Genomic DNA, 19985 nt, shown 5'->3' on the forward strand with positions numbered 1-19985 from the left:
TCAACAAGCACAATTGCGTGATATGGTTTCGTGAAGCTCCTCACGAGTACCTCACCCATAATCTCCATTCCCCTCATCTCTGTGTGTGGATGGGATTCTCCTCAAAGTGTCCTTCGTCCCTTTTTGTTTGATGTTACGGTTTCCGGCGAGTTACTTCCATATGTGCTGCAGACGCATGTTATCCGGCAACTCGAGCAGCACAAGAAGTCATCGACCGTCTTTCAACAAGATGGAGCTTTACTCCACTAGTCAAATCAAGTGAGGATTTACCCCCGAGAGCAATTTTCTGATGAGAGAGTCATTGCTCGTGAATTTCCAAACTTTTGGCCTGCAAGGTCAACCGGTCTCACACCTCTGGATTACTGGTTCTGGGGAATGATTGAGGCTCACGTATATCATAAAAATAAACCGAAGAATTTGGCGGAGTTAAGAGCAAGGATTGAAGAGGAGTGTGCGCGAGTGACACTTGAAGAAGTTAAACATGCCGTGTCTCACATCTCGAACCGCCTCCAACTTGTTATAGAAGAAAGGGGCGGTTTGTTCCAACACCTTTTGTAATGTCAGTTTATTTACAATAAACCTCCATAATGCATGTATTTTTACCTAACAATTAAAAAAATGTTTAGTTCAATGTTGAACTTTCATTATGGGTATTATTTTTTGCGTCTATTATAAGACGCCCTGTAGAAAGTTGTGGGCCAAGTTCGAACCTCGTTTGTCAGTTATCATTTTGTTGTCATTCATCTTTGTGCACATCTTACGGATGGGGCTGGAAAGGATTGGGTGAAATTTGGAAGAAGGATGCCGAATCTACAAAGGAAATGACCCACTGTAGTTGGGTGTTTCGTTTCGACCTCCAGTGCATTTTTTCTCTGAGACGTGTGTAGATTCTGAAGAGTTATTTTTCAGTCTGCAAAGCTCTACAAACGCTTTGAAAACATTTTCAATCAACTCATTATGCTGGACTTAATAACAGGTTATTAGACCACATTGGCCGGTTTTCTCGACAGACCCAATGGGCAATAAAAACTCTTCATTTCCAGACCGCTTTTCCATCAACATTGCAATTGATTGTGCATCGCTTGGGATTTTTTTTACAGTCCGGCGTTTGTCTCTGGGACATTCTGGTCGCAAGAACAGTGGACTGAGTTACGTCGGTAAGTTTCGACATTCAGTACCTGAAACGGCCTGGATTCAGACACAAGAGTCGTTGAGCTCTGTTGTTCACTGACTACTGTCGACCGACCCATGCGTTTTTTTCAAAAGCAAACCTTGGAGATAGACTTTGGTGTGTGAAATTTCAGGTTCGTGCGTAATAATATATTTAAAGCATCGCTGCCGCGCAGTACATAGTCAAACGCAACGGTTTTTTCAGACAAGATTTATGACTGCCATCCAAATGGACCACATAACAAGCTCACATAAGCACCTCACATCTTTTCTCCTAAATTACAATGCACCTTGTGGAATGTTCATTGCCTTTCTTCAAGACTAATCTGAGTCTGTTAGTTAGAACCCCATTCAAATGCATCCTTGCCTGTCTCAACAAAGATACTCGGTTATATCAAGGCAATTCAATCAAATCATCAACGGTGATTTTTCTCGGCATTTCGCGGATTTATTGGTTGATATTCGCCGCCTGACTTAATCCCAGCCAAAAGTGTTTTGTGCACTATACCACCGGTATAAACACCGGAGCATTAGAAACTCCCCGAATTCCGTGCGGAATTGCATCAAACTCACCCGAATGTCCTACATACAGAGGCTGCAATGCTGGCGCAAACGAAGGAGTGTTCGCTACGCACACGTAGAATCCAAAATCTTCCATCCTTTTCAGTCGAAGTGGATACCGGACCTTTTGAACGGCCGAATGGAGAATCTGTAAAACAGGTGAGTGAGCACAAGGAATTGGTTGATGCGTTAACAAGAGTGATTGGGGTTACGACTTTATTCAATTATACATTACTATGCTAGTGAACTGTACTGTGTTTTGGAATCGAAAACCAGGAAATTATCTGGTACGTTCCAGCGCTTGTGGATGGAACACCAGAGAATGCGTAAGAAAGCTCAAAGATCAGGGTTGCATTACGTATCAGAGGTATCCAGTTTTCAGTGTCAACCAGCTACAGTACCTCTTGTTTAAACAGAGTGCCTTGTAACTAGGGGGAGAATGGATAATTCAGTGGCACGCTTTGCTCACAGTGGAACTCGTGGCATCATTCTTTCACACTGAACCGGTAATGCGTCACTGTTACCATCACTGATGCCGTTATCCTCACCAAAATCGTGGAGAGTTTAATATGAGTGTTCATCACTGATGCGCAGATGTAAAACCATGGTTCTTTTAGATGCCTTATTGTTAGGAAACTAATGAAAGTTGATAATGGAGCGACCTAGTGCTTTCCTACCACAATCATTCGGAGATGCCTACACCTCCGGAACCTTATTCAGGCAGTCTGGGTAGGAACTGATAGCGCAACGAATATCCATCAGCAGTCACATAATGCAGCGTCTCCAACCACTCGAAATTGGATCTTACCGTGAAAGGTGAGTGGCACTGGGTTGCCTTATCGATGATGTGTCGGGCATACTAATCACATCGCTCAAGTGAGAACACTTTCGCCCGTTCAGACGTGAGGATTCAGATGCGTCCAACGTGCGCTGGTGGAATAGTGGTAACACGTTCGCCTCGCATGTCAGGTATCCGGAGTTCAAATCCCGGCACGGCCATTGGATATGCACTGCTGATGAGCTCTCACAAGAGCCTCTCCCCCCCTTAGTGTGGATTCACATGAGTAATTGCGCCGGGACAGGAGAACGACTGCTCAAAAGGAGAGTGATGTGAAACTGAAGTTTTCATACTCTCATAACTTCTACCCCAGGTCAAATATTGGCCACCTCTCTGCGTGCGCCTCTACGTCGAACGACACTGAGGAATGCGCAGTATAACGTCTAACCCCGGGGGGCCTTTTGCTGCGGGACTGAGGTCCCTGTTGCATAAGTGAAAATTCGTTTTCTAGTTGCCTCGTCGCAGATTCGTTGACGCCAGCCTACACGAGCTATGGTTCTGAGACGACGAACGTCCAAGAACTGAAGACACCTTCCTTCCGCGGCTTGCAGATACCACGTCCCTCAGCTATGAAACAAAATAGTCCTTACGGTTGCCTGATACACACATCCCATGAGATTCACATGTATTCCCAGAATACCAAAAAAACGTGCGAATATGCAACCGGTAGTTTACCAGGAGATTAAATCTACTTCCTAGCTGTCTCTGTTAGTCAACATAACTGAGTCGAAACGAAAGAGCTGGTAACAAGAGCAACGTTTATACCCGATTGTTCCAATGGAACCGATTAGATCTCAATTGCTGAGGTCCTTTGAATGAATCGGTTCGAATTGTACTGAATTCGCGAGCCGCACTCACCGACACACTAGTTTTGCGGCTTTTGTGCAGCAAACTCAGTTAAAGAATATCATAAATGAGAGGTTCAACTGGAATTTAGTTGAGTCCCCCGGTAAATCAAAATCGTTTGCGAGTAGACTGCTAGATTGACGGAAACTCAAAAGTTGAGTCTACCTACTGAGTACTTTGAAATCATTCGTCTGATGTCGACGAATTTCGAGCGACCTTCAATAAAAGCCTAAATATATATTTTGGTACTTAATTAAAGTTCATAAAAACTGTTATCGTAAGGCTTAAAAAGAAATTCCGGCTGCTCCCTCTATCTAGTTTTCAACCGGGCAGCTTATTTTAGGTAAACTGTTAACAACCGTGAAGTCAATTTTTTCGCTCTCTTAACTGCCATTTTGTATTTCGCAGCAATTCTTTTTTGATCGGATATGGGTGTATTCATGTAGGCATCATTCTGTGCTCAACGTTCAGTTTAATATGGGGATCAAAGTTCACTTAACAGTTTGACTAGAACTATACAAATTCGGTAATGTAATCCTCGTTTGTATTATTGTGCGCCTGGTTACCTCCACTTTGTGGTTATTTCTAATCTTCTCAGCTGTGAATGAAATGGGCAAAGGAGAGAGGAGGCAGAAACCCTTCCTTCTGTGTGAGGATGTTTGACCACCAAGGTTTAGTGAAAATGTCCAGATGTGGTCCCACTCATTTTTTGTTTTTTGTTGTGTTTGATACGTTGAGCGCTGATATAAGTGCATATAGTCTGAAGTTTTCCGCGCACAGTACGTCAGGTCGAATTGCTCTGATGTGGGCAGACGAACAGTCAAGTTGAAATCAACGGATGTAATTCGACCTCGCACAGCGTCGTTTGAATCCCAGGAAAAGGGGACAAAATCGGGACTTTGTCATCCGATTCGAAATAGCTGCGAAATCGATCTTGATAAACTATCTGTTTAGTCCGAGGTGACGAATTTCTGGCGGTTAACATACTTACTGTTAGCGGTTGTTAGAGTGAGCTGCGATCGGGTCGTGATTCGGTAAAACTTCCACCAGTTTAGTTATTATCAGCTCTTACATGACTACTGATGAACTAGTGGATATTTTGAAAAAAGAATTCGACAGCTGGTAGATGAATAAAACTTTCCCGCCTTATTAGAATTCCAGTGCTATGTGAAATCAATAGTTCGTGACTTTTTGAAAGCTGCACTCCATCAGTTCACCTTCATGAAGGCTTCTCTGCAAACAGTCATTACTTTTGTACACTACACTTGCTGTTCAATACGGGACACCCCACCTGAGTAGTTGTCACACTTCAGGACCGTTTTCCTGTTCCAAATAGCTCTGCATCGATAATCGATCTTGTGGTGGTCTCATGTTACACACGCAATCGATTGAAATCCATTAGGTTGTTTCTAGTCGACGCCTTCGTTTAATTTGGTTGACTGAACAGCAATTAATCGCATTCAGTTATCAGATATACCTTCGAATCCATCAATGAGTGTATGCATGACGGTTGTCCGAATTGTCCATTATTTCGACTGCTAAACCTCACAAAATAAGTAGTGCGGAACGCGAAAAAATCAAACCCTTCCTAGTTTAGGTTGATGGAAGGCCAAATCTAGGAGACTGTTTTTTGTCGATAATCATGTGATAAATGTTATCTCAGGTAACGGGACGAGTTTTAGGTCGCCTTTTGGTGACAAAAAACGGTCCATGTCAGGGCGGATCAAATTCGTTTTTTGTCGGAAGTGAGATGTTTTCTGGGGGAGAAACAGCTAGGCCATTCATTCACAAGTTTGTTTTTCGTCTCGGCATCAAACAGAATGCCGTATCACATAAGTAGAATTGCTTGTCTGCTCTCGTGTAGGTAAAAGGTGGGTGATAAAACAATTCGATATGAGTATTGGATAAGGGTCCGACTCTGCCCGCCTCTGTATCATCCAAGTCATGGAAAGGTGAGGCTAGAACCGAGAGAAAACACTCAGCATACTTGTGACTTGCTCGGATTTGATTGCTTAAAGGAAAATTATCCGGACGGCGGGTTTGCACGGCGGGTCGCGTCATACAACCCTCACTTTCTAAGCTAGATCGGCACATTTTAGATTTTTAGGGGTGCCCATTTTTCTGTAAGTTTAGCCAGTGCTACCAAGAACCATGGAAGGTCTAAAACGTCAGCACTAGTGCGGAGTTTGGACATTTGAAATGGTTTCATTGGTGGCGAGTGAACATTTGGTTTAGTGTTGGTTTAGTGTGTCGAAATATTTGTAGCTCGGTTGCATTTAACGGTTGTTTGTTCACCCAGTTTGACAATTAATCTGGCAAAGTTTCATTTATATAACTTCTGAAGAGTGCGTGTGATCTTATGACGTGATTGGTCATTTGGTGGCCTGCCTCATCCCTAGTTCACTGGTCCATTCAAGATTTATGTTACTTATTGCCCTGTTTCCTTTGATTTGGTTGGTTACCCCAATCACCTTTTACCGCCTTCTTTTACTTCTATTGGTCCGTTCGCAATCTGCTTTGGGTTGGGCTTTGGTCTTCCTAATACTGATTGGCTGCACGCATTTTAGTGACAGGTATCTCTGCGCCCCCTATTGGTCAGTTTGCAGCCTCAGATAAGACTATATAAATTTCTTCCAAAACGTTTGATTCCAATCAAACCTGATAACCTGGTCAGGTTAAGCCATTTGGGGCTATTGATTAGCATGTTGGAGCACGTGTGTCTCTGAGGGACAAAGAGTCCACGGAAAGCAGACTTTAATGTGACAACGTAGTGTTAAGCGATGTGTTTTCAAGTTTCTTGGAGCTGGAGCATTTTGGTTGCCTTTAGGCGTTACTGGCACCTTAGAGTGTGCAGAATGTGATCGGTCTACATAAGGCGGTTGATGTCAGTTCTTTGCCAGACTGGCGAAGAACGTCATGTGTTGAGCGAGTTTTCAACGGGCACTGGATCATTCATGCTTATGTGACCTTTCTGCAGCCCGGTGAGACCAGACTGGCAAAGATCGTCATGTGTTGAGCGAGTTTTCAACGGGCACTGGATCATTCATGCTTATGTGACCTTTCTGCAGCCCGGTGAACAGATTTTCCGGCTTTAGGGAGTTTTTTCGTAGCTTACATGGGTGTAAATTAACCTATCAAAATCACCTTGCTAATTTCTAGTTATAAACCGGTGGACCTTCACTGTTTCCGGTTGGGGGCATAACTTACTTCGCTGCCCTTTGACTTCACGGCGTTTGCCAGTGCGGATGGACTGATTTCGCGGGCACCGATGTACTGCGAATGTTTCGCATTCACATTTTGCCAGCGGCTCACGCTAGACTGATTGGTCGGCTCATCGTCCTCATCACTCAGCTCATTCAACATTGCCTGCCCACGAGGTCCAATCCGGTAGAGGGCTACGTGTGCCAGCGGGTTTGAGTCGACTGTACACTCCAGGTAGATTGTTTGGCCGGGTTTGGCCGGCCTTATGTTATCCAGACCTTGTTCGAAAGCAGGTCCATCTGTTTGAATAGTGGGGTGCAGAACAACGGGTGCGTGGAATAAAGCGCAATACACGTACTGTCTTCAAACAAGACAGACCGAAACACTTGACTCTATATTCTACGAATCACATTGGGCAAACATAGATTATTGATCGTTATATTAATACTATCACTTAGTCACCTGGGAGAAGCATTCCGGCACTTCAACCCAAGATTTCACACTGATACAAAACGAATACGGCGATGTCACTGCGCTTGGATTTTTTCGCCTGAGGTGTCGGAAAGCGAAGATTTCACAAACCTAACCTAGCACAGATCCTGATCTACTTATGTCGAGTTGCGTGATCGCAGTTAGAAACTGCGCTTATTGCAAGTAACAAATCAGGCGGCTCTTTAACAGTCGGTATTTCCGTTCCCATAAAATTGTCAAAACCATCAAAGTTTCCCATATTTATCAAATAGGTTTCATATAAAAAACATTTTCTGGCCAACAACTATTTTACAGTCTCGTGATCCTCATATCTTACGTAGATTACCAAAGTGCAATCCACACTGACAGACTGTCGTGAATCAAAGAGATAAATAAAAGAACGCAGGATGTGAGATAAAGACCATGAATTCATTCGTAAATTTTACTGAAATTATTTTAAACCATTTCAATATGGAAATCGCGGTTGTTAAACCAAAATATAACAACTCATCTTGACGTTCGTGGCGGCACTTGCTGATTTGATCTGATAGATTAGACAAATGAAAGCCACACATCCATCTTCGGTAAAACTGAACACGAAAATGGTACTATCCCAAACAGCTTTCCACAATTTTAGCGACCATAATCGAGGGATCGTTTTTTGTGCAAGTCCTTCCCCCTCCCAGAAAAAAAGACAAATGAAGTCGGTCATATCCGGACTTGATTAATTTTTCACGACCAACGTTCCGAAATAGCTTCCATTGTCCTACTGAGGACCGGAATTGATCATGCACGTTGTATAGAAAGATTTCACAATCTCAAGAATACCGTTGACTTGCGTGTGCTGATTGCGCAAATCACTCATGCCATTGTCATTCCCGTTTGCTACTTGTTACCAACCTGAATGGTCTCGTCATTGAGTGGAAGTAAACTGGTCTGTCCGCACACTCCACGTCCCACTTAGCGGTGCGCAACAGAGCCGAATTAAACGAGTTCTCAACAAAGAAGTACAAATCAAGTGGGGCATGACGATCTGCTAGCCACTTGCCTCGTAGGTAGATAGATGAAAGGACGATAAAGTGACACGTAAAAACAGGTCAGCATTGTTGTCGACGTTTAACGCGCAAAGAAATCCTGAAGTCTCTTTATGATCACAACATGGAGGGTCTGTTATTCCGTTGTGTTCGTTATTGTAAAAAAGGGCAAGGGGTTTGTCATTTCATCATCTACGGTCAGGGTGCGTCGCTATGAGGAAAGTCTGTATACACCGAATGACGGAGAAACACGGCCCGGCACCGAACGCCTTGTGAAGAAAGTTTCGACTCCGGGTTGATATCGGACCAACAAACTGCCCGGCCACCATCGAACAAATTATTGTTCCAACTCCGGGCTTCTTGGTCCGTTTTGATGGAATTTCGGATCTTGAAACACGCTGAGCCAGCTACTGTTGACTGTTAGGCTCCACTGGTCAATTCATATCGTATACTCAGAGGCTGCTACCCAATCCAGTATATTGGGCCGTGCGTTCATGAGTTATAAGACACTCATCACGCGCACCTTCCTACATGAAAACCAATTTCCAGCCTAGTTTATATAGTGAAATAAGGATTAGTATTTCGTACATCTACTGTGTTCTGGAGGCAGTAGTTCAATGGTCATTTTTCAGTTTTTTTGTACTAAGTACATGCCTTGGTGAGTCAGAGTTGCACTTCTCGTTTGTAGAACATTGTTTTGTTTGGGTAATGCCAAAGAAGCTTATCAAGATCCAATCTGGACGATTTCACAATAATCAATCTCCTGGAACAGCGCGCTTGTCAGAAATTGCAACGATCGAAAACGTTCCCATGTTATTCTGAAGTTCTGCAGAGTTTTGGGAGTCCACAAGCCATTAAACAAATGTCAGTTTTAATGACCATCACTTTTACTACCACCGTTTGTTTTCTGTCTAAGCCATAACATAAATCCACAAGTATATTTATAGCTATATATTTGTGTGGGGAATCTGACTGACGAAATGAACAAACTGTTACTAATAGTTGTGAAAGAACATGATTAGAGAGAACGAGCAAGCCTAACCCATCGAGGACAACATCAAAGCTGTGTAATTCCTAACTTGGTGAACAATTTTCTTCCACTATTTCATTTTTTTCAGCATCATATATACGTAAACTGAGTCTCGCACACCCCGTTCAGTTCATCGTGATAGAATAAATTACCGCCGAGTCCTCCTGGGGAGAACAGCTACTGCATCATCTTCCAGGCAGTCAACCTGGAGTAGTTCGAAGTACGGCTTACATTATACTGTGTAATTGATGTGGCGAGCAACCTTTGTGGTAAGTCATCTGTGGTGCGTAATTCTTGTTGCGGAAACGTAATTCATAATCTCGTGTTGGTGGGAATAACCCACTGTGTATTGGAACTCACTCGTCTAACATATATTTCGTAAACCATCAACCCGTAGCTGCTAGTGAACACCGTTCAGACTAGCCGTGGTCCGTCCAGGCTGAAATGTGCGCCATTCTTCCACCATCCACCCGTAGCTGCTAGTGAACATCGTTCAGACTGACTGTGGTCCGTCCAGGCTGAAATGTGCGCCATTCACGTACCAAGACAGAGGCATCCTCATGTTACACGTTCGTGAAAAGTCTTTTTCACCTCAACAGTTGACCAAGCGATTACCAACTACCATTCAAATAAGACAGCATCTTGCTGTCAAATCCTTCCTACCGCGATATGTTTGTCAGGTCAACTAAGCTAAATTTAACGCTTGCCTGCTTCTCAGAACAGATCGAACAAACCGTATCTGCAATTGAGTAATGCCAAAAAGACTAGATTAATTAGATTTGGAGTTTTGTGACTGAAAAATCACTATTCTGTCCTGGCGAAAACCCATGTCTGGATTCAATGAGCGCAGTCGCTCAATGCCAATATGCCCTTGTGGCAAGCAGTTCGTATTGGCTGACTGACGTGTTTCTTGAGAGATAACGTGAATGACATCTTGACGAGGTGTTCAAGTGCACCCGAAGAAATATACCGAGCATCGAAGCAGTTGGCGGACCTCGAAAAACGGCCTCCACACGTCCATTGAGAATCACGAGACCGTCGGAAGGAACAACCGCAACCCACGCTACTGAGTCATCATTCCGCTCGCCGTTGTTTGGTGTGCGGACGTTGACACTGCACTGTGCCGGTCAGTGACAGACCTGTGAACTTGTTGACGCTACGAACGTGAACAACTGAGGTTTGTTGTATACATTTGTTTACCCTTGTGTTAATAGTACCGTAGAATTATGAACCCAACTCTTCCCTTTGATATTCAGGATTGTCGAACCTACGCGCTACTCAAAATTCCTTATCGGGAATCTCAAAACCTGGTGTATATATACGTTGTAGGTGGTCGCGGGATATGTACAATTCGCGATCATATCACTGCAATTTAGAATAAGTTTGACGCCGGCCTGGTCCATATTCAAATGGACAAACTTGTTCATGCCTGTCAGTTCAACAAAACTGTCAGAATGCATCATACTCACATGATGTTATCAGTGTGCGTGTCTGTGGGTGGCTAGCTGCAAAATCTACCCTTAGCTTAGGCTGATCCCATCCTATACCGTAGATTCGGTGCGTGATCTTATTCCTACGTACAGATTTTATTTCAATTTAAGCGTTGAACGATTAGATTTATCATGAAAACAATTCATTTCAACCAGTTAACATCTAGTGTGAACGAAAACTCGATTGTTTACGTGATCTATTGAAGCAAATGATCGAACTTACAGAGAATATTTAGTTCCTTCTCCATCCTTTTCCACATGAGACGGTTGCTTGATGGCTCAGATGTTTTACTTCTGTGGATATCTTCCCCCGGCACCCCTACGCCAACCCAACATCGGATTCGACTTCGGTGCATGCTGCGATGGAGTTTGAGTTGAACAACACTCGGATCTTGCGGGACAGCATTCAGCAGTCGATCTCGAGATGTGATATCGTTTGTGTACTGGCTGACTGATGCCGACTTGTTACTGTGATCGTCTGAAACCTCAGCTGCTGGTGGATCCAAAATGGTCCAGCTAAAATTTCGTCCCGGGTGTTTCAGAACGAGAAACCATATGCGGGAAATAAATGGTGTGTAGGTTACCATCTTGAACCACTCAGCACTAAAAAATCAATATCTATCGCACCCATATGAAAGACAGACGGGAAGGTATCACACAATCTGTACAGTAGAATTTAGTGAGTAAGTCGAACTCCAGGAACTCCGAACACCATTTACTCCACTTGCAATGATGCATCTCCTTTGGAGGTTCTTTTGAAATGGAGGCACTTGGAACCTCCCCTGAAACTTGTGGGACAGTCTTCATTTATGCGGATCACAGGCAGGGCTTCTATCGTTTGCACACAGCAATAGGTTGCGGCCTCCGTAAATTACTGAATGAATCATCAAATAGGTCTAACTGAAGTTTCAGTCATGTTTGTATGATAATCTCCAGTTGAGTTTTCATCCTGTCAGTAGAAGCAATCAATACCTGGATTGCAGAGAAGCGCTCTTATTGGAAGTGATTGGCAGTGTCGAAGACACTTCAGGGACTGTTGAGTCCGTGACTGTCGAGTCAGCCTCGAGCAGCTGGGCAGCAGTGTGATTAACTCTCAATCAGCGAGGATATAGCACGTGCATATTGAATCAGTCAGCGAGGATATAGCACGTGCATATTGAATCACAGTACTCACCCTACGTAGTGAAGTAATGACTGCGTCATGGAGTGATGACTTCTCAGATGGAAATTCCACTCATCACGTGAAACTATTCTTCTCTGAGCCACTTATAGATTGATAGTAATGTGAAGAGCTTTGATAGTTGTGAACTGAGGTTTAATCCAGTCAGTGTAGGAATGCTTACAAAATCTTGCGGTGACATTTGACCGCTCTTTTCCTGATAACTGTTCCATCTGCCATCCTTTGACGCACAGTACTTATCGAAAAATGATAGACAAGCTCACGAGAAAAAAATCAAGTAAGTTATATATGTGGAACCCAGGGAAGCACAACAAAATCCGGTGTTGAAAGCTGTATTAGCGAGGCATCCAAAACATTCGACAAAGGGCGCTCCGGTCTAAAATCCCTTGGTAAAAACATGAGTTGTTGGTGAGGTGAGCTCATCCCAATTTAATTAGCGATTCAGGCAACGTTGCTCGAAATTTTAATCCATGTTCGCTCCAATGCCGGTCCTTATGTCGGAAAACACTCCCAGGCTAAAAACGATAGGCTGGCAAGTTTACAAGCCAGTTTACCTGAAACTGGACTGTTTTCTGTGAACAATCAACAGAAGCAGCTCATTAAAGGGGAAAATACCCACTATGCTACAATTAGTGATAAGGCCGTCACCCTGAACAAGTAGATATTTAGGCCTCTGAAGGCTACCATGGTTACCTCGGCTGAATAAATTGTAACCCGCTCTCAAAAACTCTCAGCACCACTGATTGGTCATATAATTGTTTTTGGAACTTTGGTAATGTGACCAGTCGGCTTTTAGGAATTATCTATTCGCGCTCCAACTCCAGGTAACCTCGAACGATGTTTCTATTGGATTACTCTAGTCTGTTTGTTATCCCTAGTGAATAGTGAATCGACTTCATGTCATGCTGAATGATGCCAGAAGCCTGACAGTTAGAGTAGGGCCGGTAGATTTGTCCAGTTGCGGGCTGTGGGTTCAAAAGCTTATCGCTTATAAGAAAGCCCTGGACTGGGGTAGTCGGCGTGATATCACTGGAAGCTAGAATTGCTTTGAAGCTTGAACGAGTGTTGACAGTTCATGATGTACGAAATCAAACGGGTGAACGAGGTGTTAATCTTAGAATAAGCTGCCAAATAATGACTAGATCGGTGGTGAGGGTGCATTCTCAATGACAAAGTTATTAAACATATTGATTCGTATTCCACTGCATCTGATAGTTAGCTTTAGAACGTAGTGGTGGCCCGGAGCGAGGATAGAAAATACAGAAAGCTATACGAGCAATAAACACGAAGACTAGGGTTGTGAAACACGCTAGATTCGCAGTTTGAGACCATGGATAGGTCCTGTGCCTGAAGGTGGCAAAAGTCAGCTCAACGTGGCAAGGCTATCTGGAGTCCCAAACTGGGTGTATCGATAGCTGAAGCATTCAGGAAAGCTTTTGCCTTCCCCGAATAATCGAAAAACCCATGTGATAAAACGTTCAAACAGTGAATGTCATTGAACAATCTTAAAAAATCCAACTCATGAAGGCATTGAAACAGATTCATCTAAGGTTCAGGGATGTCCGTCAAGAGAATGCTCAAAGCGGAAATGTGCGTATCTGCGGAATACGGTACGAATACATCTTCTACCCACTGCGGGAAAGAAATTTCTGTCTGTCTTCGTGCCACCTATTAGGTGATTTCATTAGTGGATTGAATACCAGCAACATTTTTTTTCAGAAACCGGCTTTATTCTGGTAACTTTCCAACTATCGGGGATTTGTGCATCGGTTAAACGCGACGGCTACTCGTTTTCAGCGAAATAAACTAGCTGAGGCCGATATGACGTTACCGTCTTCACTGAGTAAAAATGCTACCATACTAGCGAGTTATAAAAGTTTCTTCAATGAGTAAAAAACAACCGAATGCGTCTGTGTGTGGTATACTCATCAGAACGGGTCACTGAGGCCCGAAAACCAATAAAATATTAAACAGTACTAGAAAACTGCTGCAGCATTTTCTACACACATTCAAATTTTAATTTTAATTTTCATAAAGTCAACTGTTTCACTCTCGTGGTTGGTGCACGATAAGGACCTCATGGCGAGTGTTCGAAATTGGTGCGTGTAATTCAAATTCGGCCACTCGGCTATGGAATGTGCAGAGGGGAACATTCTTCCATGATTGTCACATGTCCTGGCTTGTAACTTATCGAGGTACACAAGTTTAACTAATAAGTGCGCTATCCACAATAGATAGATGCACCACGGTGGTGGGGGTATACCTTTAGTTGATATTTTTTCAAGAATTACGACATGCGCATCTGTCCGTCAGTACGCGTTGAACTGGTCTGTACATGGTTGACGTGCCTGTGGAACAGGTTCGCTCAGACTCGTGTCCGTATGCTGCACGAGTTCACGTACTTTTAGCCGTACTAAACAGATTAAATCCTCCCCGACCGGGTTGCTTATCTTGTAGCCTTGCCATTCGAGTTGAAACCAGTCATCTCCGATACGACTCGCTTTCTGCGACCACCAGGTTGTGGTCCCCACCAAGAAAATGTCAGATAACAACTGTAAAGCGTTTCGCGACGCCCGTGCATCGCATTTAGGTTTTTTGTCGGCTTCCCGTCAGTTGTTACTAGATACTGAGTCATTTTTTGGACAAAAATGGATACCCACCGATAGTTCTTCTACTTTCGCTCTTTTCGTGACTGACTGTTGCTTGAACATCTGCTCTGACCCGAGCGCGCATGAATTTAACCATTTTCGCAAATTGAATAATCGAAATGTATCAATACCACAGGTGTTTTATCTTTCGATTTCCTTTCTACACCACGATGTGGATATTCAGGTTTCGAAGACCTTTGCTAGATACGGGACCTGATGACTGGTGTGTCCAACTACCCTCAAGCCTTTGTTCACCCGTACCAATGTCGCACAAAGATGTAGCTGACTGGGAAAGTACGTATAAAAACGGTTTATTTGTAACACCCTTTCGGTGGCTGGTTGACATGTCACCCGAAGGAAGCACGAGGGCTGGGATACTACCAGGCTGTCCAAGCATATACAGGGGAAGGCAGAGGCCGGTTTCGAACCACGGACCTTCTGATGAGTGAACTTTCGTTCTTACTACTGAGTCATTTCGCCCAATCCTGTATGGCCCTTTGGTGAGCCCTTGCGTTAAGGGTTCACCTTACCCTGATACGTATGTATTTTAGTGAAATTTTCAATTATTCACGGTTTCAATGATGATTCGAACGTGTAGATAGCCTAGGACGGATGATCTTGAGGTTGAATCATGTTGGAAGATATCTTTTAGTCCCGGTAGACGAAGTTAAGTGCAGTTCCTGGTGGCTGTAAAGAACAAATTATGGATCACCACTTCAGCGACACTAGTCCGAATCCAATGTGATCCATCCGGTTTGCCTGCCGTTATCATCCTATTAATCTGTACTAACAGACCGGCCTGTGTTAGCGGAACTCATATAGACAGCCAGTTTAGTTAGTAGTTCTGTGTTGTGTCATTGTGAATCCAGAACAAACTGCAACCAAGAATACACCCAAGCATGCCATTTACCGGTCAGTCTGCTGCAGCGCGAATAAGCGAGGCTTATCCTGTAGTGCTACCGGTGATAGCGAGCCTTCCCCGCGTCCCTGTCAGGATCATTCTTCTTGTTCGGGGGCTCGTGGCATCAGGTATGAGCATTTAAGAATTTTCAAATTTTTTTGGGCTAAGAACAAGCTTATCGTTGGTACGTCACACCAAACCTCCTACCTTGAAATCTAAACATATTAAAGGATGCGGGAGCTGGCGGATTTAGGCTTTAAGACTGAAACAATAGTGTGCCGATATTGCCATGCCGATTGTAAGGGTTGGAGAGATCATTGTTGTTAAGAATATTGGACCTTGTTGAAAACAAACTGGCCTTGCAGATCCGTCTGCGGGTGTCAGTTGCCAGCAAAATGAATTTCAATAAAGAAATCTTCCATCTGTAGCACGCTTTTGGTGTCTAGCTACCATGCCACATGAAAGAGACACGAGGGCTTGGCTACTGTCAGGTCGACCAAGCTTAGACAGGGGGATTCGAGAGGCAGAGACCGGGTTCGAACCACGGACCTTCTAGTCAGTAAATTCGCACTCTAACCACTTGGTCCATCTCGCTCCCTCCCATCACGCCCCAGTAAAATGTGAGTTGGTTCCAAGATGTCAAACGAAAAACTAATGTGTTTGCACAAACCCCAAATCTAATGGAAAATAGCGCTGGGTATTACCACTTTCTTGTCAGTAGTATGAATGTATTTGCACCCAATTTTGAATTGCCTCGGCCAATGCACATTCAACATTGACTTAAACTGACCAAACAAATCAAAAAGCCGGTTTTGCGGCTCAGAAAGGTTTGTGGTCCGCAATTTTTTTCTGCGATACCAACACTCTCGAAAACTTGACGTCACCCGGTGTCGATTGATTGAAGGGACAGGAGAATTAATCAGACAGGCTACCTCTCGTTGTCTCTGTTGGAGTTGGTTGAGAATGTGGAGAGTGCGTGTTATGGACACCTTTTTTCAGCAAGTGAATTCTCACCCAGTCCAGACATCATCACATTTCGCATGACATTGACAAATTAGCCTGTCTATCCGAGTTGAATCCATCCATCTCTACCCCCGTACATTGGTATGCTGTGTTCGACGTTTCCAAAAGCGTCTCTAGCTCTTTGGAAAATTACCAGATTTAATAAATTAAAATGTGTTGTTTTAGACCGATCAACTGGAAAACTCATGACAATTGGGTTACAGTGACTTTGACTTGTTACCGATTGATAACTTGTTCTTAAAACTTCATTTAATTATTTATTGATAGGGACCAAAATTACACAAATCTCGCGGAGAACCTTGGGACTAAGTGATATCACTTTAGTTTGATATACGGGGCTTGAAATCTGTCAGAGTCTGATGTTACACGAGAAACATATCTGTGGACTAAATTCACCCGTGACGATATTACCAGCCCCGATATCTGTGGTAAAATAACCTGAAATTCTTAACTGACTGCCTTGTATCGTTTATTTTGGAGTGTCAAAAGTTGACCTTCATTTTATTTTCGTAATAGTTTTTTCTACTGTGGCATTACAAATGGAAGCTCACATTTACGGGACAGTCTTGTTTGGTTTACATACACTTTGGAAAAAAAATAAGAAAAAAACAACCAACAGCGAAACCTGATTACCAAAAATAAGTTTTGTTTCAGAGGGAATACAGAAATAATTCGTTGTCTTTTGCGACGCTAAACCAGACTACATCAAACAACACGTTGTTCTTTTCCGAAGGTGTTGCACTGAATTGCGCTCCAAAGTCTGTGGGAGCTGTATCCGCTTTTTTTCCGTAAATCACAGGTCGATTTAAAATAGACAGTAATATTGGGGGATTGATTGATTTGATTGGAATTCGGTCTTTTGGTTCAAGTCACTCGGAATTTCAACCTTCAGTAGCTACATGAATTTCCTCAGGACTTTCTGAGATGCGCACTGCTAATGTTTACGACAAGAATGATACAGCTGTACGTTGGATCAGCACAGAACGAAATCATGACACGACTAGGTTCATCCTGTAATTAGCAAGACCTTTTATAAGACAAAATTGGTTTCCCCTCGATGATATTTATCCCGGAGATTCCAAAGTGTTCTCTTTGCGAAGTGTCCCCTGGGATCAAAGTGAGAAGAGGGTGACCGTGGGTAACCGCTTGGCAAGTCCTAGCCACTTCAATATGGAAAATTCACTTTTATCTGGTGTTTTTTTTACAACTTTGAAGTGTTTATTACGTCTGAAGTGTGTGCTGTCTTGCATATCTGTGATTTACTTACGCCAGCGAAATGTGTGCACATAACGTAGGCCACTAAAAAGTGCAATATATTCCATCCCCCTAAATCTTATCCTTTGTTGAGATTCTTCACCTGATGCAGGTTCTTTGAAGAAAAGATGGTTCACTGTCGCTTCCTTCATCGACCTGCGGTTTAGTCCCTAAAACAACATGGTTATTACTGCGGGAACAAAGTCAATATGAGTTCAGGGGCCGAAAAAAAACACTCGAGTAATTATTGAAACAAACGTATTAGAATGTACACGGTGCCACGCAATGCTGTCAGCTGAAAAACCTTCACGAGTGGAGTATCACGTTGCACGACAAAATGTTGCATTTTGTTGCGTATGTGCTCAAACCAAAAACCTACCTAATCTACGTTCATATTTTTGCGGCTCATCAAATTTCATTGTCCTCTGAAGCAATCATACCTCTGGCGGCAAAGTCTGATGGACTAATTTCTCCGCATCGCCGAGACCCCGGGGAGGCCTAAATAAGGCTTATAAGTTTGGACTAGTACTCTCAATCCAGTTGCCCGATTGCTTTAGTGCGTCAGCGGCACGCCATAACGTTCGAAAATTCAATTCCATTGTGCAAATACTAAGCACTCATGTACACCTGGTCGATGCCAGATACATCCAGAAAAGTATTTTGACTTTTTCAGCTTGTGCGCCTGCTGTATTTGACCTAACATTGTGTCTTATCTGAACGATTACAATCACACTGGAAAAAATCGATCAGGGCCCTGGGTCACGAATGCTTTGCCGTCGAGTGGTCATCCTTCGAGACAGTACCTGAGAACTACCGACCCCTGAGAGTAGACAAGTAGATCTTTTTGATCTGGTGAGATTGTCTTACTTAATAAATAATCGCTTGGGTAAGTATCGATCACATTGTAAACTTTCCCAGGTTAACGACAGCTTTCGAATGTCAGGTAAGCCTGCGCACTTGCCCTTGTCAGCCGGTCATGGTCACATAATTCGGGACATCCTAAAGTTTCCGTTACCTGGCGACAAAATTGGTTCGCCAAACAGAGAGTGAGTATTGTTCACAGAAATATGAAATCACACCGCGATGCTACCGAATTTTTTTGTGGATAGAAAGAAAGTAAACACATAACCAGCCAACTAAAGGTGCAGGCAGTGAATGATTGACCGCAAAAGTAGCATTTTTTTTCGAGAAATACACTCATTTGCAAATAAGTTTGGTTTTCACGAGAGTCTAAAACTGAATGTGCTGCACACAGGCCGCCTCATGATTCAGCTGGCACGATATTCGAGATATCGCAGTATATTTTCACAAAGGAAACTACTCACAAGATTGTTGAAAACTCCCCGACAGCCCACGACGACCGGTTTCGCCCTTCTTGGGGCTCAGCATAAAAGAAAGATTCAGTTGAGTCTCTCGTGAAAACCAAATCGATTTGCAAATGAGTGTATTTCTCGAAGACACTCCAATTTGAGTTGAAGCAGGACATAAGGTTGACGGGAACTCGGGGACCGCGCCTACCTGATGAGCCCCAAGAAGGGCGAAACAGGCCGTGGGCTGTTGAAGAGTTTTCAGCTACCTTGTGACTAGTTTCCTGTATGAAAATATACTTCGATATCTCGAATATCGTGCCAGCTGAATCATGAGGCGGCCTGTGTGCAGCACATTTAGCTGGAGAACATCATAAACGAGAGATCCTGTTGAGTCCCTCGTGAAGTCCAAATTGATTTGCAAGTGAGTATATCTCTCGAGAGTATATTTGACTTTTCAAGTTGTATTAAATTAAATTAAATTATTAAATTAAACTATTTAATTAAATCCCACCAGCTGAAAGGGCTAAATGAGCGACAAGCAATTCTTTCCCGCAATAAGGTGCAAACTAATTATTGATCGCTTTTGAATAAATCTCCACTTTATTCGCTGCGGCCAGGGAACTTCAAAAAATCCGGTCTATTTTAAAAGTCTTGCATGTCATCCGTAATGTCACCGCCACCAAAACTTCATACTAAAAGAGGAGCTACTCGTGACGCCTGCAATCGCCTTTTAAAATAAGTGCTCCGAAAACCGGTTAACCAAAACTCGGGGTCACATGCATCGTACAGCCAATTTACTCTGGCTATTTAAGCGAGTTTTATTCGGCCCTGGAAGGTTGACTTTCGTCGACAGATTTTTGCTGCCTGAATAGAACCAACTAAGTACGAATTCCAGTGACGCAAATAATTTGACCACTAGAGTCCTTGGTCGAACCAAACGGTCTCGCATAGGTTCCGTCCTCCGACCAAGAAGAAATCGATACAATTGCAAGGTTATTTCGAAGTAATGAATTTTTCTACCAGAGAAG

The 19985-nt window shown here is 43.3% G+C and overlaps 1 protein-coding gene across 1 annotated transcript in view; it reads right to left on the bottom strand.

The window, feature by feature from the left end:
- Positions 1–6622: 6622 nt before the first annotated feature.
- The window catches only part of T265_14083 (hypothetical protein), a gene marked incomplete at both ends in the record, with an annotated part of 73942 nt that continues 60579 nt past the window's right edge, over positions 6623–19985 (bottom strand). Inside the window, one exon of the mRNA XM_009171955.1 lies at positions 6623–6915. Coding sequence (XP_009170219.1) covers positions 6623–6915 — 293 coding nt within the window. The remainder of the gene's footprint in view (positions 6916–19985) is intronic.

The sequence above is a fragment of the Opisthorchis viverrini genome (genome assembly GCF_000715545.1).
Source record: "Opisthorchis viverrini unplaced genomic scaffold opera_v5_140, whole genome shotgun sequence".
Classification (NCBI taxonomy): Eukaryota; Metazoa; Platyhelminthes; class Trematoda; order Opisthorchiida; family Opisthorchiidae; genus Opisthorchis; species Opisthorchis viverrini.